Source organism: Coregonus lavaretus (assembly GCF_964263955.1).
Source record: "Coregonus lavaretus genome assembly, chromosome: 5".
NCBI lineage: Eukaryota > Metazoa > Chordata > Actinopteri > Salmoniformes > Salmonidae > Coregonus > Coregonus lavaretus.
Genome location: NC_139992.1, coordinates 47191581 through 47215247, shown reverse-complemented (window position 1 = coordinate 47215247; position 23667 = coordinate 47191581). Strand labels below are relative to the sequence as shown.

At 45.4% G+C, this 23667-nt stretch overlaps 1 protein-coding gene across 1 annotated transcript; it reads left to right on the top strand.

The window, feature by feature from the left end:
• Positions 1-21872: 21872 nt before the first annotated feature.
• Positions 21873-23381, top strand: LOC311129291 (keratocan; the record flags this gene model as incomplete). Its single annotated transcript, XM_084161576.1, has 2 exons — positions 21873-22081; positions 22286-23381. 2 exons carry the CDS (start codon positions 21873-21875, stop codon positions 23379-23381), a joined length of 1305 nt encoding a protein of 434 aa, XP_084017702.1.
• Between the last annotated feature and the right edge of the window lie 286 nt (positions 23382-23667).

Here is a 23667-nt window from a genome sequence, read left to right as displayed (position 1 = left end):
GTCTCTCTCTCACCACACACAAGCTAACCTGTGCCTTGGTCTCATTGGTCATGGTGATCTCCACAGTGAGGCAGGCAGGAATACCCACTATGCACACAGCCCGTTTACACACACATAAAGGTGTATATTCTTGTTTCTGGACTGTTGCATGGCTGTTTGGGTTGGACAATGTGGCGAACACCTCCCACTGTGTGTTTGTGCTTGCATGCATGCGCACTCTTCTTTTTCTTTGTGTGTGTAATATGTCTTTGTGTGTTGTGCTTGTGTGCACCTGTCTACGCATGTTTGTGTGTTGGACGTATTAGGACCTAGAGAGTGGTTGCGTCCAGTGCTTGACTTGGGCAGGAGCTCACCAGAGCTGAGTAATGGCACTTCACATTTTCTACTGCTTTAGCTCCTGCACCTCTTATAAAATATTTGCTAAAAACTATTGAGGAGCTTCTGCACCTAAATAAAAACGGTACCGGCACCCAAAATAAGTACTGCACCTATTTCAGTTCAAGTCAAGCACTGGCTGCGTCACTATAAGGCAATGGACTAGAATTGGTTGCTGGTCAATATGTTCCATTTAGACATATTGACATTGACATGCCTTTAAAATCTGTCAAAACACACTAGAGTGTTCAATTTAACTAATAAAGTGCTGCAGCCTATCCTGCCATCTGTGAGTTCATTGAATTTGTTCCAGTAGGAAAGGTCTGTTTTGGCACCAGGTGGTAGCTAGCTAGAGATATGGCTATCTGAGCCCATGTTAGCATTAATTGTAGCATTAATAAAATGTATTAAAGCTACAATCTGGCATTAAAAATAAAAGATGGACGCCCAAATATCAGTGGGTATATAATAAAGTATTGAAATGACCTTTGAACTGATACCCAGACTGTAGCTTTAATGAATGTACTGTTCTGCAAAGCTGTTGAATAACCTATAAGTCAAGTGTGAATGTATATGCTTTCAATTGTGATTATCATAAATTCAACCAGCATTGTAAGTACCCCAAAGCTTTAATAAGGCTTTAGCTACAGTTCTTTGAAGAAGTGATCATTCAGTATGGGGGCCTTGATGGTTTTGGAAGTCAGTGGTAATTGGTTATAATCTGTAGAGACTTTATGAGACAAATAGAATGCCTCTTTCCCTGAGGAGAAACACACACACACACACACACACACACACACACACACACACACACACACACACACACACACACAATGCTCATTATCTGCAACAGGGTAGAGTTTTACTGGTTAATTCTGGAGAAAGCCATTGGTCTTTAATGTTTTCCCCTGGTGTACGAGGCTGATGTAGCCTACAGACTATAGGTTCTGTCCCAAATGGCTTCCTATTACCTATATAGTGCACTATGGGCCCTGTTCAAAGTAGTGCACCTAATAGGGAATAGGTGGCCATTTGAGTGGGACATTATAGTGTCTGGCCCTGAAAATGTTGTTGACCACTAGGCCTTTAAACAGGCGGCTAAATTATACAGCGTTTACACCACCATCATTTACACTCAACCACTCATCTTCTGTTACCATGGAGGACTGTTCTGAGAGATAAGGAACATAATGCTGGGAACGGTAATGACAAGAGGGTGAGGAAGGGGAGAGGGTGTGAGAAGGTGTGTGTGTGTTACACAGAAGCAGACGTAGACACACAGACGTGCACACACACACACACACACACACACAAAGCCATGCACATTTCTTTTTTCAAGGTTTTATCAATGTCTCATTGTGTTCTGTTTGAAAGCCCTCCTATAGAAGGTGTTGACGTTGAAAGAGAAAAGCAGGTAGTTAAGGGGGGACGCTGCCTACGTAGGAGGGGAGACCACATCAACGGACAGGCACGTTTCTGCAGGGGACACGGAACGTCAACTGCACAGAGATCACATGGCTAATGAAAGTGTATGCTACAGTAATATGGAACTAAACACTGACGGAGACGTCTGCAGTTAATGACTGCTTTCATCTTACCATACTACTCCACCATCACCTACACATACTGTATGAAGGAAATGGAAGTTTAGTGAGTGTTATTCTGTGGTCTTGGCAAAGTAACACAAGGCTGCTCGTAAACAGGCTGTGTCTTTGCTGGCTTGTGTGAAACGCCTCAATGTGTATGTCTATACAGTGTCGGTACGGGTACAGTGAGGACAGAGAGGTGAGGGGCGGTTACCCACTCCAGCCAATAGCAGCCCAATCAATATACCCACTGGGAGTCTTTCAACCCAGGGTAGAAAAGATGTCAATCTGGCTCCACTGCCCTCCACTCCACTGTACTGCCAGCTCCTAGTCCCAGACAATCCCACCTAATCCCACCCCCAGCCCCGGATTACCATGTCTGCCACTCCCATGCTCACTACCATGCATTATGGAAATTACCACCTAGATTATATTCACCCAAACAGACAGACAGACAGGCCACCCTACATAGGGCCTGGCAGATGCAGATTTAGCAGCAGACTTTGTTCATCCCCAGTGTCCGATTATGGACTTTGCTTCTTTTCAGATGAGCCATTTTTAAATAGATTGTCTGGGGGATGGACACAGAGAGGGGCCGTTTTCTATAAGTGTTCTCCTATCGAAAACAAATCATCTCTAAAGCTGATTTCTGATTAAGTTGATGTGATAAGGGGCAAAAACTAAAATGGCGGCCTTTGCATTGGTAAATTCTGATTTGTTTTCACTTGGGAGGTACATGTTGTCAAGGTGAACTTGATCATGTGTCACGACTTCCGCCGAAGTTGGTGCCTCTCCTTGTGTGGGCAGCTATCGGCGGTCGTCGTCACCGGCTTTCTAGCTGCCACCGATCTACGTTTCTTTTTCCATTTGTTTTGTCTTGATTGTACACACCTGGTTCCCATTGCATTATTATTATTTCCCTATTTTACCCTCTGTTTAAGTACGTCGTTTACTCAGTTCTGTGTCCTGCGCCTGACTCCGTCCTACCGCTGCACATTGGACACATGACATCATGAGTCTAATTGGGGTTGTGTGACATTGGTAAGATTTGACCCCTGACCCCTATCCCCAAATCCTTACCCTCACACTAGTCTTTATAAGGAGGAGAATGATCCCAATCAAATCTAAACATGGAAGCAGGTTTCCAGGATGTAGCAAAATGGAAAAGGCTTCTGTGATTGTGGTGATACAAGAGGGGTAGTGTAGTCACAGAAGGTGTGTGTGTGTGTGTGTGTGTGTGTGTGTGTGTGTGTGTGTGTGTGTGTGTGTGTGTGTGTGTGTGTGTGTGTGTGTGTGTGTGTGTGTGTGTGTGTGTGTGTTTGCATAATATGTGTGTGTGTGCACGACTGCACGTCTGGTCAGGTTCCACACCCAGTGATTCGATTTGTGTTGAACATTATCTGTCTGTGTCGGTTATCGCTGTCCCAACAGGTGATAAAGATTGGAATAGTCTACAGAGGAATAACCCCCATCATTATAAAGGACCCTGTGTCTCTGTCTCTGTTCCATATTAAACTAGGTTTGAAAAATAATCCATGTATAGTCTGTACATTGGTGAATATTTACATTGATATAACCCCTGCTAATGTGTGTACTTGGGCTATAATATTCCCTGGTTAGTATGTGCATGTGTGTAGGATAATGTGTGTATCTGGGTGAATCTGTACCAGGGACACTCAACATTGCCCTTTTCCAATGGAGCATATTTCATTGCTTTAGCAGTGTATATCTACAGGAAATTATGTACTCTGGTCAATCCAGTATTTATGTGAGGGATAAAGTTTACTTTAGTGAGGGGTTGTGCATCACTGGAGACAGGGCCCTAGGCGAGATGTGGTTGGTGGGCCCCCCCTCCTCACAGGCAAAACACTTTAGTGGCTCCCTCTTGATGGCGGCAAGAAACATTTTAAGTTTAAAAGTTAATTTCCTGCAATTCTACTCGTTTTGCCATGCGGCAGAGAGAAACATTTGCACTTTTACAGCTAATTTCCTGCAATTGTACACATTTTGCCATGGGGTGGAGATAATTTAGTGACTTACATAACAAGAGAAAAACTGCTGATGCACGACCACATTTCAAAATGTCACCTTCTGTATTCTACTATTCTGATGCTCAACAGTAAGTTGTGACCCCGACTGAGTTCCTAAAGGGGCCAGGGGCCCTAGGCGATTATGTGACTTATGCCCACGCCTGGAGATTCTGTACTTTCAAATGTCAAAGTACTGGACATGTCGATTAGTGTCAGCGGGGAAAGACTCGGCTAACTCAAACTCAGCCCCTTTGTCATTTTGAATAGTATCATTATTTTGGATAAAGCCATCTTGTACTTTACCACAGCAGACATATTCAATAAAGCAGAGATAATTTCAATACAGACCACATACTGAATGTATCCATTATGGATGAGAATGACTGCTAAGTGATCTTTTTGGGCTGGTTACAGCCTGCATTGGTTACCACGTTATTATTATTATTATATTATAAAGCTGCCTAGCCAGCTGGTTTATATGCTTACAGTGAATGTGATGGTTCTCTCTCTCTCTCTCTCACTCTCTCTCTCTCTCTCTCTCTCTCTCTCTCTCTCTCTCTCCCTCTCTCTCTCTCTCTCTCTCTCTCTCTCTCTCTCTCTTCAAGGCTTTGTTGCAATGCCAGGATGTGTGACCTCAGGTGAGGATGAACTGTGTTGCGCTGAACTTTCTCAAAAACGTTCCGTTGGATGGTTTTATTGTTAACTAGAGGATGTATCTGTGCACAGCCCACCCACACAATCATTCAATTACACACACACACTCTCAAAATTACTTTCACATATCTCCAACCTCACAGACGTCACTGCTACTGTAAAACAAACATCAATAATCCCCATGAGAGGAGAGCTTGAAATCCCAGTTAAAGGGATACTAGCATGCTAGCAGATACCCATAGACTTCCAGTCATTGCGCTAACGCTAGTTAGCATTGGCCAAAAGGTTTCAGTGGGCCATGTCCCAGCCTGCCAGGCAGATACACAAAGCTGAAGACATATAAGATCAGAACAGAGACACCACAAGCCTCTGGTTGAGACTCCCATCAATTCAAGAGAGAGAGAGAGAGAGAGAGAGAGAGAGAGAGAGAGAGAGAGAGAGAGAGAGAGAGAGAGAGAGAGAGAGAGAGAGAGAGAGAGAGAGAGAGAGAGAGAGAGAGAGAGAGAGAGAGAGAAAGAAAGAAAGAAAGAAAGAAAGAAAGAAAGAAAGAGAGAGAGAGAGAGAGAGAGAGAGAGAGAGAGAGAGAGAGAAAGAAAAAAGAGAAAGAGAGAGAAAGAGAGAAAGAAAAAAGAGAAAGAGAGAGAAAGAGAGAAAGAGAGAGAGAGAGAGAGAGAGAGAGAGAGAGAGAGAGAGAGAGAGAGAAAGAGAGAGAGAGAGAGAGAGAGAGAGAGAGAGAGAGAGAGAAAGAGAAAGAGAGACAGATATTTACTAGATAAACTTCTGCTAGTGTCTGATCCGTTTGCACTTTAGCTACTCTGTTGTTTTAAAAGGTCAAATAAACAGGTTAGGCAGAACCCTGGAATTTGAGAAGAGTGAGCAGGCACAGATTTACTAAACCCAAAGTGGCTTTCTATGCAAATCTGAATGAGAGAGAATGGTTCTTCAAAGGGTTCTCCTATGGGGACAGCTGAAGAACACTTTTTGGTTCTAGATAGCACCTTTTTTTCGAAGAGTGTACTCTCCAACTCCTCTTTATGTAGCTGGCACTTTTCAAACAATTGTCTGACTAGGTTTTCATTTCCCCCCTTTCCACCTCAACGTGGGGCTCCTGTGATTGGTTGAAGGAGGCACAATGTGGGCCTATGGGAGTGCAGTTGTCAGGCAGACTGTGCCTTGTTTGGAGCTGAGGTCTCTTTTTACCCCACACAGCTGTTCCATTAAAAACTGTCAGGATGTAATAACAAGGCATTCGGTTGGCGGCCCCCACTATAACTACACACTCTCACACATGCGCACACACGCACACACACATGCAGACACACACACACACAATCAGGACCTGAACTTACTGTAATGATTTATAACTCCTAAATACTACTAGGGTAAGTGTATGTGATGCATCAGATATTAAGTGATTTGTTATGTGGTGCAAGGCCTGTAACGCTTTCTGGGAAAGACACACACACAGAAACACCCTTGTCCGTGGGAGCCACGTTTAGATGCTTGACGGATTGCCTAATAGCTGTAGAAATAATGCACGTCGGAGCCAAATGACCCCTATCAACAACCAATACACTGTCCATCTGGCCGGGACTAACAACCAGGCCTATCCCCACCACAGGAGGCTGCTGAGGGGAGGACGGCTCATAATAATGGCTGGAATGGAGTGAATAGAATAGTATCAAACACATAGAAACCATGGGTGTTTCTCAATATGCATACTACTGTGATCCACACTCTCACACAGCCATTACAATGAGCCCGTCCTCCCCAACTAAGGTGTCACCAGCCCCCTGTGATCCCCACTGGCCTATAGCCATAATTATCTCTATCCCTGTCTGTCTGCTTATTCTATTTCTATTCTTCCTCTTCTGACAGTCCAATCATTTAAAAAGGCCTTAAGATAGAGGGATGCATGGAGAGAGGGAGGTGTAGGGATGGATGGATGGATGGAGAGAGGGAGGTGTAGGGATGGATGGATGGAGAGAGGGAAATGTAGGGATGGATGGATGGATGGATGGATGATGGATGGATGGATGGATGGATGGATGGATGGATGGATGGATGGATGGATGGATGGATGGATGGATGGATGGAGAGAGGGAGGTGTAGGGATGGATGGATGGAGAGAGGGAAATGTAGGGATGGATGGATGGATGATGGATGGATGGATGGATGGATGGATGGATGGATGGATGGATGGATGGATGGATGGATGGATGGATGGATGGAGAGAGGGAGGTGTAGGTGAATAGAGGGATGGATGGAGAAAGGGAGTGTAGGGATGGATGGAGGGAGGGAGAGAGGGATGGATGGAGAGAGGGAGGTGTAGGGATGGATGGAGAGAGGGAGGTGTAGGGATGGATGGAGGGAGGAATGGATGGAGAGAGGGAGGTGTAGGTGAATAGAGGGATGGATGGAGAAAGGGAGGTGTAGGGATGGATGGAGAGAGGGATGGATGGAGAAAGGGAGGTGTAGGTGAATAGAGGGATGGATGGAGCGGGGGCAGTTGATTGATTGGATGATGCTGTGCTGAATGCGTCACGGTGGGCTTTATGCGGTCAGGCTACCGATAACCAGCTGAACACACACACACAGGGTACACACACGTATACACACACACTTTCACAAAGGAACATCCACCTATGTTTCATTTAATGTTACATGGGAAGTGGCCTTCCATGGGAACAATGGAGTGAGGAAAATGTTGACCTTCATTAAATGAATGCTTTTTAATCAGATGTTTCTACAGAATCTATTGCACATAATTGTATAACATTGTTATAAGTTATTGAGGAGACTTTCTGGTCAATAAAGACTTCTCACAATGAAAAACATTATGCAGCTTTGAGTGACTAGCCCTGTTTTTTCCCCATAAAGCGATGACCCATCACAAGGTGTGTGTGTGTGTGTGTGTGTGTGCATGCGCGCGTGTGTGTGTGGATCAATACAACGCCTGTTTGTCTAATCCTCACCGAGTGCTCAACTAGAGAGATGAGTCTCTCACAGCACGTCTGTCTCTCTCTCTCACACACACACACACACTTTAACTGAATCTGCCTCCTACCCCTCTCACAACCAAGGACAGATATAGTTGGATAGCGTGTGATAAAAAGCAAAACTATTTAAAAAATAGAGATTGACTCTCCACTTGTCATTGGACCCCAGCTGGTGATGCTATAGCGAACGTGGATGCTAACAGCAATTTGGTTCCCACACCCTGACCTATACACTCTGCCACAGCTTAATGACCCTCTTTCTCCATCCTCTTGCACAACCTCTTACATCATCACCACCGACCCCTCTTTGTGTCCTCTCCAGGCCCCTGTTAAAGAGCTCCTGACCTTGTTTTTGTCAGTGTCTCTTCCATGCTAACACGTTAATATGATAGTTGTATGGAGTTGACTGACCCGCTGGTTATGAAAAGCCATCCTCCAATGTAGCTTAGGTCTTGTAAGAAAGCCTGTCCCTTTAAGAACTCAGTGATGACGTCACATCTTCAAATGTAGCTTAGGTAAACCACTTACTTTGGCATTGACTGCTGTGGTGATATGGCCTTGTCTGAGACTAGAGGAATTAGTACCTTTGAATATTACAGTTAAAGGCATGCTCTGTAGATATGTACCCCCTATAATTGCATAAGGAACTACATCGGGGTGTTCAACCGGGTTTCCGTGGTACTGTAGCGGGTCCGCAAAAATATATTTAAAAAAGACAAGTGGAAGAAATATTTGTTTTATTTCAATGTTTTTATGAATATCGCTAGCAACAATAGAACAAATTAATTTTGAATGAAATACCTACAGTATAAAAGAGGACAATATCTTATTTTTAATGATGTCAATCAACTCATAATATTGAGCAAATGACACTCATTGGAGCCAATTACACTCACTGGAGTATCTGACATAGGCTTTGAAAAAGCAGCCGCGAATCAGCAACCAGAATCTGGCTGCTGAGAAGCTTTCTGGACTTGGACATACATTTTTGCCAACACATGGCTAACCTTTATTTAACCAGCTAAACAGCTGCTCTTAGCGAAAATGTGTTTGGAGTTATGTTTGGAGTTAGGCTATGTTAGAGTTTAAACACAATTATACTGTGGGAAGGTTGCTGCTGAAATCAAGCAAATGCACACACACAAAACAAAATGTCATGCTATACATCAACTAGCTATACATCAACTAGCTATACATCAACTAGCTATACATCAACTAGCAATACATCAACTAGCTATACATCAACTAGCTATACATCAACTAGCTATACATCAACTAGCTATACATCTAGTAGCTATACATCAACTAGCAATACATCAACTAGCTATACATCAACTAGCTATAGATCAACTAGCTATACATCAACTAGCTATACATCAACTAGCTATACATCAACTAGCTATACATCAACTAGCTATACATCAAGGGAGTCTGCTGCTTTTCTTATTTGATTGTACACTTTCAAGGACCCTCGTGTTAGCGCCACACTTTCGAACAGAAATAACTCTCCCCTCCTCCTTTCTCCTCTTTTCTTGTCTTCTTCCCATACCCCTCCCCCCACCCCGCCCCTCCTTCTCCTCTCTGCTACTCCTTGTCTTCTTCCCATACCCCTCCCCCCACCGCTGCCCCCTCCTCATTCTCTTCCAAAGGCCCTCAGCCAATGAACTTCAATGACACAGGACCTCCTAATAAAACAAAACCACCGGTTTAATTTTCTCAATGCTATTCTGGGCAGAGTTAAGACAACATAGCTCTAGTTTTCTGTACTACAGGGTCCCAGCATTCAACCACCAAAAAAATATCTCTCTCTCTCTCTCTCTCTCTCTCTCTCTCTCTCTCTCTCTCTCCGTCTCTCTGTGAAGATGGATCAGAATAAATATTTGGATGATCTCACAAAGTATATTGTGTGAGAGCCCCAAAGTGCAATGTACACACACACGCACGCATGCACACGCACACACACACACACATGTGCACACACTGAGAGAGACAATCATTCCAGGGCGTACATGTTATCCTTTCATCACTGTGTGTGTGTTGGTTAGAAGTTAAATAACACTCTGTTTGAAACTATCCAATCTAAAAATGATAACTGGGATTCAAAACAAATGTTCTTCTCACGCATCAAGAGAATGTTTGAATTGAGATGCAATTCTCTCTTGAACTTGACATTCTTAGATATAATATATTTTTATGACTTATCCCTGAAACTTGGTTACTAAAATGTATTGAAATAAGTTTTCTTGTAGCACAGAAACATTAACAACAGGAGGGTATTTTCCTCCACCACTCAAAGAATAACCAACTACCTCCATCACACATTAACAGCTCTTCACTGACGTACTCCTCGACTGCAGGGCTAAACACAAATTATTCAATATTTACTTTGGATTTCCTCAGGGTTGCAGATAAACATACTGTACAGTCAAAAATAAAATAAAGGTAATTTTTGTACAGTCTTATCTCAATAGAGCTACAAACCCCCTGGTACAGGACCTGATAGTGGGAGAGCTGGAAGTACAGTACATGGGTATCCACAAAGATAAAATGTATAAAGTTTGATTTGATTTAAAGTATATGGCTTTGTACTCTGTGTGAGCCAGGAATCTGCATACAGCTAGACTAGGACGCTGCCTCAGTAAATCAATCGTCTGTCTACCACCTTTAACCTTTGCCCCATTACCCCTCCCCCCGCCACTGCTGTCGCCAGCAGACAGACCATGAGCAGATGGGTGTGTCGAGAGTGCTCTCTCTCTCGCTCCTCTCTATTTCTCTCTCCTCTCTATTTCTCTCTTTGTCTCTTTGTCTCTATCTCTCTGTGTTTCTGTCTCTCTCTCTCTCTCTCTCTCTCTCTCTCTCTCTCTCTCTCTCTCTCTCTCTCTCTCTCTCTCTCTCTCTCTCTCTCTCTCTCTCTCTCTCTCTCTCTCTCTCTCTCTCTCTCTATCTCTCTCTCTGTGTCTCTCTCTCTCTTTGTCTCTATCTCTCTGTGTTTCTGTCTCTCTCTCACTCTCTCTCTCTTTTTCTTTCCCCCTCTCTATTTTAGTCTCTTTCTCTCTTTAACTTCAGTCATCTCTCTATGCTCCTGTCTTTTGTTCTCTTTCTCTGTCTCTGACTGTCTCTCTTTGGTCCTCTCTGCCTCTAGGACAGGTCACATTGACGTTTGCTCCAGTCTGAATAAGTGAATACTGTATGAATCCTAGACCCCCAGGGCAGGGCTGTCAATGGAGATGTCAATACATTTATACCACAGATGCCACTGTGCCCTAGTAACCATGTCTACCTTTTATTTGCCTGCAAGCCAAGAATGCGCACACACACACACACAGAGAGGCTTTTACAGCATGAATGATTGGGTTTACCTGCCCAAAGCACCCACACACAGTACACACCTAATGTACACTTGGCACACAGACACACACACACACATTTACATTTACATCATTTAGCAGATGCTCTTATCCAGAGCGACTTACAAATTGGTGCATTCAACTTATGATAGCCAGTGGGACAACCACCTTTTGTTTTTCTTTTTAGGGGGGGGAAGGATTACTTTATACTATTCCAGGTATTCCTTAAAGAGGTAGGGTTTCAAGTGTCTCCGGAAGGTGGTCAGTGACTCCGCTGTCCTGGCGTCGTGGGGGAGCTTGTTCCACCATTGGGGTGCCAGAGCAGCAAATAGCTTTGACTGGGCTGAGCGGGAACTGTGCTTTCGTAGAGGTAGGGGAGCTAGCAGGCCAGAGGTGGATGAACGTAGTGCCCTCGTTTGGGTGTAGGATCAGAGCCTGAAGGTAATGAGGTGCCGTTCCCCTCACAGCTCCGTAGGGAAGCACCATGGTCTTGTAGTAGATGCGAGCCTCAACTGGAAGCCAGTGGAGTGTGCGGAGGAGCGGGGTGACATGAGAGAACTTGGGAAGGTCGAACACCAGACGGGCTGCGGTGTTCTGGATAAGTTGTAGGGGTTTAATGGCACAGGCAGGGAGCCCAGCCAACAGCGAGTTGCAGTAATCCAGACGGGAGATGACAAGTGCCTGGATTAGGACCTGTGCCGCTTTCTGTGTAAGGCAGGGTCGTACTCTGCAAATGTTGTAGAGCATGAACCTGCAGGATCGGGTCGCCGCTTTGATGTTAGCGGAGAACGACAGGGTGTTGTCCAGGGTCACGCCAAGGTTCTTTGCACTCTGGGAGGAGGACACAATGGAGTTGTCAACCGTGATGGCGAGATCATGGAGCGGGCAGTCCTTCCCCGGGAGGAAGAGCAGCTCCGTCTTGCCGAGGTTCAGCTTGAGGTGGTGATCCGACATCCATACTGATATGTCTGCCAGACATGCAGAGATGCGATTCGCCACTTGGTTATCAGAAAATTAATTGTGTGTCTGCGTAGCAATGATAGGAGAGACCATGTGAGGATATGACAGAGCCAAGTGACTTGGCGTATAGAGAGAATAGGAGAGGGCCTAGAACTGAGCCCTGGGGGACACCAGTGGTGAGAGCACGTGGTGCGGAGACAGATTCTCGCCACACCACCTGGTAGGAGCGACCTTGTCAGGTAGGACGCAATCCAAGAGTGAGCAGCGCCGGAGATGCCCAACTCGGAGAGGGTGGAGAGGAGGATCTGATGGTTCACAGTATCAAAGGTAGCGGATAGGTCTAGAAGGATAAGAGCAGAGGAGAGAGAGTTAGCTTTAGCAGTGCGGAGAGCCTCCGTGACACAGAGAAGAGCAGTCTCAGTTGAATGACCAATCTTGAAACCTGACTGGTTTGGATCAAGAAGGTCATTTTGAGAGAGATAGCAGGAGAGTTGGCTAGAGACTCAAGAGTTTTGGAGAGAAAAGAAAGAAGGGATACTGGTCTGTAGTTGTTGACATCGGAGGGATCGAGTGTAGGTTTTTTGAGGAGGGGTGCAACTCTCGCTCTCTTGAAGACGGAAGGGACATGGCCAGCGGTCAAGGATGAGTTGATGAGCGAGGTGAGGTAAGGGAGAAGGTCTCCGGAAATGGTCTGGAGAAGAGAGGAGGGGATAGGGTCAAGCGGGCAGGTTGTTGGGTGGCCGGCCGTCACAAGTCGCAAGATTTCATCTGGAGAGAGAGGGGAGAAAGAAGTCAAAGCATAGGGTAGGGCAGTGTGAGCAGGACCAGCGGTGTCATTTGACTTAATAAATGAGGATCGGATGTCGTCAACCTTCTTTTGAAAATGGTTGACGAAGTCATCCACAGAGAGGGAGGAGGGAGGGGGAGGAGGAGGAGGATTCAGCAGGGAGGAGAAGGTGGCAAAGAGCTTCCTAGGGTTAGAGGCAAAGGCTTGACATTTAGAGTGGTAGAAAGTGTCTTTAGCAGCGGAAACAGAGGAAGAGAATGTAGAGAGGAGGGAGTGAAAAGATGACAGGTCCGCAGGGAGTCTAGTTTTCCTCCATTTCTGCTCGGCTGCCCGGAGCCCTCTTCTGTGAGCTCGCAATGAGTCGTCAAGCCACGGAGCAGGAGGGGAGGACCGAGCCGGCCGGGAGGATAGGGGACATAATGAGTCAAAAGATGCAGAAAGGGAGGAGAGGAGGGTTGAGGAGGCAGAATCAGGAGATCGAAGGGAGAAGGATTTAGCAGAGGAAAAAGATGATAGGATGGAAGAGGAGAGAGTAGCGGGAGAGAGAGAGCGAAGGTTGCGACGGCACATTACCATCTGAGTAGGGGCAGAGTGAGTAGTGTTGGAGGAGAGCGAGAGAGAAAAGGATACAAAGTAGTGGTCGGAGACTTGGAGGGGAGTTGCAGTGAGATTAGTAGAAGAACAGCATATAGTAAAGATGAGGTCAAGCGTATTGCCTGCCTTGTGAGTAGGGGGGGACGGTGAGAGGGTGAGGTCAAAAGAGTAAATTAGTGGAAGAAGGAGGCAGAGAGAAATGACTCAAAGGCAGACGTAGGGAGGTTAAAGTCACCCAGAACTGTGAGGGGTGAGCCATCCTCAGGAAAGGAACTTATCAAGGCGTCAAGCTCATTGATGAACTCTCCAAGGGAACCTGGAGGGCGATAAATGACAAGGATGTTAAGCTTGAATGGGCTAGTGACTGTGACAGCATGGAATTCAAATGAGGAGATAGACAGATGGGTCAGGGGGAAAAGAGAGAATGTCCACTTGGGAGAGATGAGGATTCGAGTGCCACCGCCCTGCTGACCAGATGCTCTCGGGGTATGCGAGAACACATGGTTAGACGAGGAAAGAGCAGTAGGAGTAGCAGTGTTTTCTGTGGTAATCCATGTTTCCGTCAGTGCCAAGAAGTCGAGGGACTGGAGGGTTGCATAGGCTGAGATGAACTCTGCCTTGTTGGCCGCAGAACAGCAGTTCCAGAGGCTGCCAGAGACCTCGAACTCCACGTGGGTCGTGCGCGCAGGGACCACCAGATTAGAGTGGCAACAGCCACGTGGTGTGAAGCGTTTGTATGGCCTGTGCAGAGAGGAGAGAACAGGGATAGACAGACACATAGTTGACAGGCTACAGAAAAAGGCTACAATAATGCAAAGGAGATCGGAATGAAATGAACTAAACATCTGGGAAAGTGAGAGAGCGGGGCCTCCCTCACTTACGTTTCACTGAAACACTCAAATATAACTCTCCCAACTTCCACTTTAGAAATTATAATTGTTGTAAACTACAGCGGTTCAATGTTTCTAGGAATAGACTAACTTAGTTTATTCAGCTAGCAACTTGGTACAGTATTCTTCCGTGAAAACCGTCCAGGGCACCGAATCCTATGACGCCAAAGCCAACTAGCATGCCAGCCTCCAATAACACGGTTTAGCACCAATTCTCGGTTACAACAAACCACCAGTGTGTTAACACGCCAAGCAGATCATTTGTGTCCGTGTCTAACGTTGTGTAAAGTTTTGGGTTAGTTTTGACAGTTTGAGTGAGTACGTCATCAACTTATTCAGCCAGTTAGTTAGCTAGAATAGTTAGCATACTAGCTAGCCGTTGCTCTCTGCCAACGAGCTAACCCCTCCTCCCACGGCACAAACAAACAGAGAGCCAAGCTAACGTTAACTAGTCACCCATGTCCCAAATTCCCTTGAACGACTCTGGTTACCAGTATGTAAAAACAAAACAAAAATAAATGTAGGTTATAACTTACCCTTAGTAGCTACTGTTAGCCAGTTAAGTGCAAAGCTAGCCACTGAATCGATTCAGCCAGTTCGCGTCTGTCCCAACGGAGAGAACGCGTCTCGTTCCAGCTATTGTTTAATTAGCTATCCAGGTAGCTACATTTCGAGCACAGTAGCTACTAACTACCTAACGTTAAAGCTTCAGATAATGAGGTTAGAAAAACAGCTGAATGGTAGGTAGCTAGCTGGCATAATTACAGGTACTCTTAAGCGTGAAATAACATTGGAAACAACTATCCACAGTTGCTAATAGTTACCAGTAGTTACCCGCTAGCTAGCTAGCTTTATTGGTCCAGGTAGTGAGTTAGCTAGCCTTGTGCTTCACCGGGCTCAGCCGAATACAATACTTACCTACAATAATTACCTACAATAACCTACAATAACTACCTAGATAAACTACCTACAATACCTAACTACAATACCTACCTACCTACAATCTAAATACATGGTTTAAGCTTTAGTCGACACCATATAAGCCAAGCTTACCTCGCACCAGAGAGAGACACAACCTCACCCGACCCGACGCTGTTGGTAACACACACACACACACACACACACACACACACACACACACACACACACACACACACACACTCACACACACACTCTCACACACTTAGCCCCCACAGAGTGAAATGATTGATCAGGGCTCCAATTTCTGCACCGCTCTGCGAAGCCACTCACCTAACCCCGTGTCCGACCCAGCTCTCTTGGTGAAAAGCACATGACGCATATCTTCCAGGAGTAGATTCCTCACCAGCGATATCACATCTCCCAGAGATCCACTGGAGAGGTCTCACCAGCGATATCACATCTCATAGAGATCCACTGGAGAGGTCTCACCAGCGATATCACATCTCACAGAGATCCACTGGAGAGGTCTCACCAGCGATATCACATCTCATAGAGATCCACTGGAGAGGTCTCACCAGCGATATCACATCTCACAGAGATCCACTGGAGAGGTCTTTGGGACGTGGATGAGAGACCAGACAACTGGCATGACTAGTGGCCATCTGCCAAGGCAACTGGGCATACTGGGGAACAATAGCAAGACTGTGGGGAAGATTTGAACACATGTGGGAGTGGGACAGACAGCCAAACCATAATAACAAGAGAGACACTGTCAGTGTTGAGACTCATGACAGCTGATCTGTTCAGCTACGATGTAGATGGATTTGTGTGTGAAACAGCTAACCTTGAGTTAATAAACACACACACTACAAACACACACACACACACACACAAACACAGTGCACACACATTCTGAGCTGTTTATTGTCACTTTCCCTCATGATAATAAACAGGTGCCCCTCTGAGACACCGTGCTGTGTCCTACTTTCTCTCCTCCTCCGCCACACTCTGTCACTTTTTACTCATCTACCGCTCACCCTCACAGGTCATCGGCATTACGTCACCACCGCCGGGAAGCAAGGAGTACAGCCAAGAGTGCCAACAACAGACAGCAATCTCTGTTATGTTGTTTGATTATGGTCCTCACACGCACAAACATACTCACACACACACACTGTATTTCAAACAGCTCGGTTATGATTTGGTTCCATAATGTATTCCTCGGTTTCATCTTTCAGGACATATGAGGGATGTGGTATACAATCTATTAATACTCAGTAGTGATCTGTATGCTTATGTAATATTATGCAATACGGACTGTTATCAAGGCAACCTGTGTTCTCGTTTGTGGGCTTTTAGTGCCTCCACGTGGCTTTAAAATGCATTGCATCCACCCAATCTTTTTTTCTACATGCACAGTTGTGGATAAGGCCTTGTTTTATTCCGAATGAAAAGCTGTGTCTGATTCGTTTATAATTTTCTATCTTCAGGTGACACATTAAATACATTTAGTTTGGGATCTTTTTCATTGTCATAGTCCATTCCCATGTGATGATCTTTCTATTATTGTAACCCAAGAGGTCAAAGGTCAAGTGTGTAACTTGACCACCAGATGGCGCCAATAAATGAATTCAACGTTCATAAACCATTCCCAACCCATATTGTGTTGAAAACAAACTATTCCGATAAATTCTTTGGGAATGTTTGGCTCCGTTTATTACACTGTAGATGATAGATGAGGCAAACACCAAGGTTACGAATGCTGAGTGGCTAAAAGAGGAGTGAAACGCTGCAATAAGAAGCCGTTTTCACTGTCCGTAGCAAAACATTTTACTACGGTGTCCCCCAATGAATATGACCCAGCTGAATGCTTCTCACTGAACACTGCCAAGTAATAGGTCTCTATTTTACTTCCTGTTTTTTACTACAGTACAGCTGTTCTCTTCCAAACAAAATAATGCTGACATAGGATAAATCCTGTTTTCTCAAGATGTTTTGAACGCCACACAACATGAGATGAGGAAACATGGTGTACAAATGTAGGCTTTAAAGGGAAATACAGTATACATTTTGGCCAGACATCACACTTAAAACACCAACCAATGTATGGAGACCAGGGTAGGCCCTATGTTGAAGTCTGAATATTCTGGAACAAAAGAACATTGTAGGGGAAAGTGGGGTAAGTTGATCCAAAGGGTTGAGCTACCCCTTTTTTCTGGGAAACCATACACAAAATGAATCATGTGACCAAAAATGTAGGAAGAGTTAATCATTTCATGGAGTCTGTGAAGGAAGAAACCACATAGAAAAGGGGTAAGCAAGTTAGCTCCAAAAAACTGCTTTTCATAAAGTCAAATTCATTGATTGTGTTATAGCAGGATTCCCCAACTGCCGGTGGTTTTATTTGGCGCCCCAGGAAATCAGATCCAAGGGATTTTCATTTATGCACAATAGAGAGACGTGATCGTATACAAATGTAAGCAAGGTTTGAAATGATTATGTTTTAGTCAAATATTATATCTGTTTGTGCTTCTTGCGATCAATTTGCAGTCTACAAATTATTTGTAATTATGTTCCGGCCCACCGGCCATCCGCTCAATAAAAAATTGGCCTGTGGCTGAATCTAGCATGATCCCTGTGTTATAGGTTTCATGATGCTTGTATCTAAACCAAAGTAGACATTTTAAAGATTGTTTTGAGCATCAGTTAGGGTCTCTATAAGCTACAATATGATGTCCTAAACCTAGCATGAAATTGCATCCTTGTAGCTGTGTGGGCTATTATAGTCAAAATGTTTGCTTTGAAGTAAGTTGAGCCAATGGCCACAATACCCCATACTAATTATGATTACATTTTGTCCGTTTTATGCACAGTATTTTTGCAATGTGTCATGCATACGAACTCTAGATAGTGCATGTGTATTGTTACAGAGCAGACATCATCATGCCCAGTGTATACAAACGTAAAACAAGCAGGGGCCTAGCCCCCCTTGAGGTTCTTGAGAGCAGACAAGGAAGTGAGAGAAGGGAAGAAGTCCATTTGAAGCAGCAGCAAGGGATGCAAAATAGACTGAATGACACTGAAGAGGTGCATTGACAAAAAATTAAATGAACATGAACTGAGCTTGCTAAACATATCAAATACCTCACGGACCAGCTTCATGGGCTGAGTAGCCTAAAATGCAGAGAACTTGCCTATGAATTGGCACATCGGAACAACATCCCTGTCCCAGACAACTGGTCAAGAAATGGAAGGGTAAGTGATATTGAACAGAAAGATCTATGTCTGAATGTAGGCATATATTTAAGATATACAATATAGCACACCCCCATTCCATGAATTCAACTTTCATCCACTGTCACAGGACACCATTACCCACTTACCCCAAGGCTGCTCAACTGACCCTGTCCCTATGCTCAACTAACCCTGTCCCTATGCTCAACTGACCCTGTCCCTATGCTCAACTGACCCTGTCCCTATGCTCAACTGACCCTGTCCCTATGCTCAACTGACCCTGTCCCTATTCTCAATTTACCCTATATCTGGGGTAAGTTGTGCCAAGAGACCACTTTTTTTGGACAAGCTTTGTTTTCAAAACTGTTACGTTTACATGAATTCTGATTATTTCCAGGGATGCACAACATCCTGAAATATATGTAGATACCTGTATCTTTGTGTAAAGAATACTATTTCCCTTGACGTAGTGATGCTGAATGTTAAAAAATGGCTCAACATACCCCACTCGCCCCTAACCCAATGCACTATCAATGCACCCGCTATGGGTCAAAGGTCAGGCACTTCCCCAGGAACCACTTGCCACCACGGTGTCACCTGCCCCTCTGGAACAATCCCCCTAAAACCTTCTCTCCCCTTTGACCTCCCATCCATACATTGACCCCCTCATCTCCCGTTTTTTACCTTTCCCGCTATTGATCTTCCCAGATTCCACTGTCCTGGAGGGTCGGTGTGAAAATTCCCTTTGAGATATGAGTATTCAGAGTCATTACCCGCCGCCGGCTCCCGGCCCGGAGTGTGTGTGTGAAAACTCCCCACAGAGAGGGGACTCTTAAATAGGTCATTAAAAGTCACCTGTTAGCCCCCAGTTTAGTCGGTGTGTGTGTGTGTCATACTATATGGGGGTCCTCATTCCTAGAGGACTTCTTGGTTCAGCAGCTTTTAGAACTTCTCCTTGCATTGAGAGAGTTTGGTATGACTCCCACTGGACAACACACACAGATGCATGATATCGTCTCTGACGTCTAAGGGCACAGCAGGTAAGCAAGACTGACACCCATACATCTAATAGATAGAACTACAGACATTACCTACTCTACTACTCTAGCTCTATGTTGGACATTTAGAGGGCGCCTACCTTATCTATAGTAGTTACCGTTTGCTCTGGCAATGCATTCTAGACAGAAAAGATTAGGCCCATGAAAATGATTTTTGAAAACTCTCTCATGCTAGTTGGAAGATCTAGAAAGTTCATTTCAGATAGTATTTTTTTAAAAGCTTTTGACAACGAAATAGGAAGAGGCTCATTTAGAAACTGTTGTTGTTATACATGATGCTGTCTCTTAAGTTGTTGGACTCAGCTCTCTTTTTCTAACATTATTGTCTTTTAGATAGAAGGCAATGGAAGAACTCACTCTGCTACTCTGGGTCCTCATGGTTCCTCTTCAATCATTTGTACTTCAGCCCAGTAAGTGCCTATGAACTTTCATAATCCACAGGATCTACACACTGATTTTACATTCACAAACATGAATAACTAATTCAACAACTTCTAATTTACAATAGCTTGATTTTCTAAGCCTCCTAATTGTCTGATCCATTTGAAAAATGCATAATATGTATGTGTGCAGCAAAGGAACCTAAGTACACGTGAATTCAGATGTTTCCAAGGTGCATAGAAATAATGTTCTTTCAAACTAACCAAGTCGGTTAACATATCCCAGATTTAGTCAGGCAACCTGGTCACAGGTTTGAATAGAACAGGAGCCGTTTGCCAAATTTTGCCAGTAAATCCAGATTTTGTGAGTTAGATAAGGTCATTAATTTAAAGTACTGTATGACATGGTTTTATTTTATTATGCTTCTATTCTTTTATGAAAATAACAACTGCAAACTTTGAAAAATCTCAGTCAATATGGCCCACATTGTCTGTCATTTTGTAGCGATGCCTAATCTTGAGTGTCAACACTAACATACTGCTGTGTGTGTCTAGGAGTGGACATGACCCCCATAGAAGACTTGGTCAGAGACACAGATCCCTGGTCAGACTGGAGACCTGAGAGACTGAGGGAGACCCCAACAGCAGACGAAGAGGAGGGTGAAGAACTCACTGCAACCCACCCTGAAGAGAGGAGGGAGGAAGAGGGGTGGAGCGAGCAAGGACTAATACCAGAGACAAGGGCAGGAGAGCAGGAGGGCCATGAGGAAGAGCGAGGGATGGAGGAAGAGGAAGAGACAATGCTGGTTGGAGGGCTTGATTACAGAGAGGTGGAGAAGAAGATATTTGAAAATGGGGAGATAGAAGCTGATGAGGAACATGAAGAGGAGGAGGAGAGAAGAGATAATGGAGAGGGGAGAAATGAAGAAGGGATTAGATCAGATGATGAGGAGAGAGAGGGTAAGGAACAGAGAGCAGATGGAGGAGAGGAGAAACTAGAGGAAGACCTGAGAGTGGCGGAAGTTAAAGAACCCAGTGTAGATCAAAGCGAGGGAGACTACTTAGTTGTTACACACATAGACCTCCCCCCTCCAACCAGCACTTCCTCCTCTACTGTAGAAAAAGTAATGGACACTCCACCTGTCAATCAAGCTATCAACGAACCCATGTCCCCTCCCCCTGCAGCTATGCCTGTCCCACTATATGATGTCACTCATCCACCTGCCACTCAACATGGCCCTCCCCCAATTACACACTTCATCACCTCTCAAGTTCCAGAGTCTGCCTCTCATGCTCTCGCTCAACCTGCCAGTCATAGCCAAGACCCGGCTCCAGAGGCAGAGGAGGCCATCTCATTGGTGGACAGTGAGCTCATTATGGTTCAGAGTGTGACTGACAGCTCCCAGACCAACCTCAGGGAGGGGGAGAGTTTTGTTTCCCAGGCGATGGAGGTCAGAGTTGGCCCAATTGTCAAGGTTTCAATCAACCACAATCAGGCTGAGAGGACCAGCATTGTCTTTCTCAAAAAGACAGAAAATACAGTCAAGCAGCTAAAGTCAGCTACAGCCAAACCAAAAGAAGCAAACCCTACACCCAAACCGCAACAGGCAAAACCCACAGCCAAGGAGCTGCAACCTACAGCCAAACCAAAAGAGATGATAAAACCAACAGCCAAACCCAAAGTGATGATACAGACAAACCATACACCCAAAACACTAGACACAAAGCCCACACCCAAAACACTACAGACAAACCATACACCCAAAACACAACTGACAAAACCTACACCCGAAACACAACTGACAAAATCTACACCCAAAACACTACAGGCAAAACCTACTCCCAAAACACTACAGGCAAAACCTACACCCAAAACACTAAAGACAAAACCTACACCCAGAACACTACAGGCAAAACCTACACCCAAAACACTACAGACAAAACCTACACCCAAAACACTACAGACAAATCCTACACCCAAAACACTACAGGCAAAACCTACTCCCAAAACACAACAGACAAAACCTACAGCCAAACCAGCAGTGCCAAAACCCAGAATGAAACCGACCCAGACCACCAAGGGCCTCAAGACAAAGACAGGGAAACAACAAAAGAAAGACAAGAAAAATGAGAGGAAAGGTAAACCTCTGAAAAAGGACAACAAAACTAAAGAGACAAAACAGGAGAAGAAGGAGGGCACAAATCCAGCATACTTCCCCTACTTCAAAGACAACTACTGTCCCCCGGAGTGTGCCTGCTATGGACGGTGAGATGTTGTCTGACTAAATCAGGCTTACTATTGCCCATTTGTAATTAATGATATTTGATTATTATGTTATTTCCATATTGCCACAGTCTTATTTAATCACCCAAACCATTTTGTACATGAATGTTTGTTGTGTGTATAATGTATGTGTCTTTACAGGTCCACATTCATTATTCCAATGTTTTCTATTGTCCTCTTTCCCAGAGTGGTCCAGTGTTCCGACAAGGGGGTGGAGAAGGTTCCGTACGGCATCCCTCACAACTCCCGCTACATCCTCCTGATGAACAACCTCATCGATGGCATTCAGCTGGACCTGCTCAATGTGTACCTGTCCATGGAGTTCCTGGTGCTCAGCAACAACCGGCTAACAGACGGCTCCATCGAGGGGGCCTTTGAGGGCATCCCGGCTCTGAAGCGCCTCTATCTGGACCGGAACCTACTGGAAAGCGTGCCCACAGACCTGCCCGCCTCCTTAGAAGAGCTGCGTCTGGATAACAACCGGCTGAACGTGATGTCGGAAGGGGCCTGGGCCCACTGCCACGGCCTGCTGGTCCTCAGCCTCAGCAACAACAGCCTGGGGAATGGGAACGATACTCTCCCTGCCAGTGTGCTCTCGCCTCTGGCCAGCCTGCGCACCCTCAGCCTGGACCGCAACCGGCTGGCCTCAGTGCCTCTGGGCTTGCCGCTATCTATCAGGGAGTTGTACCTCCGCGGCAACCTTATCCAGAAGTTCCCAGGGGAGGCCTTCATGGGTACCTCGGAGCTGGTGATTCTGGATCTGAGTGCTAACCGGCTAACCAACCATGGCCTGCTCAGGGAGTCCCTCCTCAACGCCACCCACCTGGAGAGCCTCAACTTAGAGGGCAACCAGCTCAAGAAGGTACCCCGCCACCTCCCCTCTTCCCTCAAAACCCTTAACCTGGAGGGCAACCTCATCTCCTCCGTGGGCAAAGCCTCCTTCCTCCACCTCTCCCACCTGGAGCACCTGGGCCTGGCCAGGAACAAGATCACCAGGGTGGCCTCGGGGGCCTTCAAGGGACTGCCCGTCCTGCACCAGCTGGACCTGTGTCACAACGCCCTGCGCCAGGTGCCCAGGCAGCTGCCCCGGGGGCTCCACTTGGTGGCACTCACACACAACAAGATCCACTCAGTGCCCCGCGATGCCTTCTGCTGGGGGGGTTCAGACCCAGACCTCAGCAGCCTGGTGCGGGTGCAGCTGGAGCACAACCTCATAGACCTGGGCCACCTGGACGCAAAAGCCTTCCACTGCCTCAGAGGCTTCCAGGTGGTACACTTCTAATGAGCTGCAGTCTATAGGATCCTGCAGGACTGCGGTCAAATTGTAAATATAGATTGTAGACAATCCCACCGCTGAAACCATTTGCAGTGTTTTTTCTGCTCAACCTGAAAGTCCATTGGGCTCCAACATGGCGGTAAAATGTTCTACAATACACATAGAGAAACAAACATTATCATGTCAGGAACTGATTTTGATTCAACATTACCTATGCAATTAAGATACCTATGCAAGATGTTGAGTGAACTTGGATCTCAATGGGGATAGCTATACTGTATGTTGCTGCTTT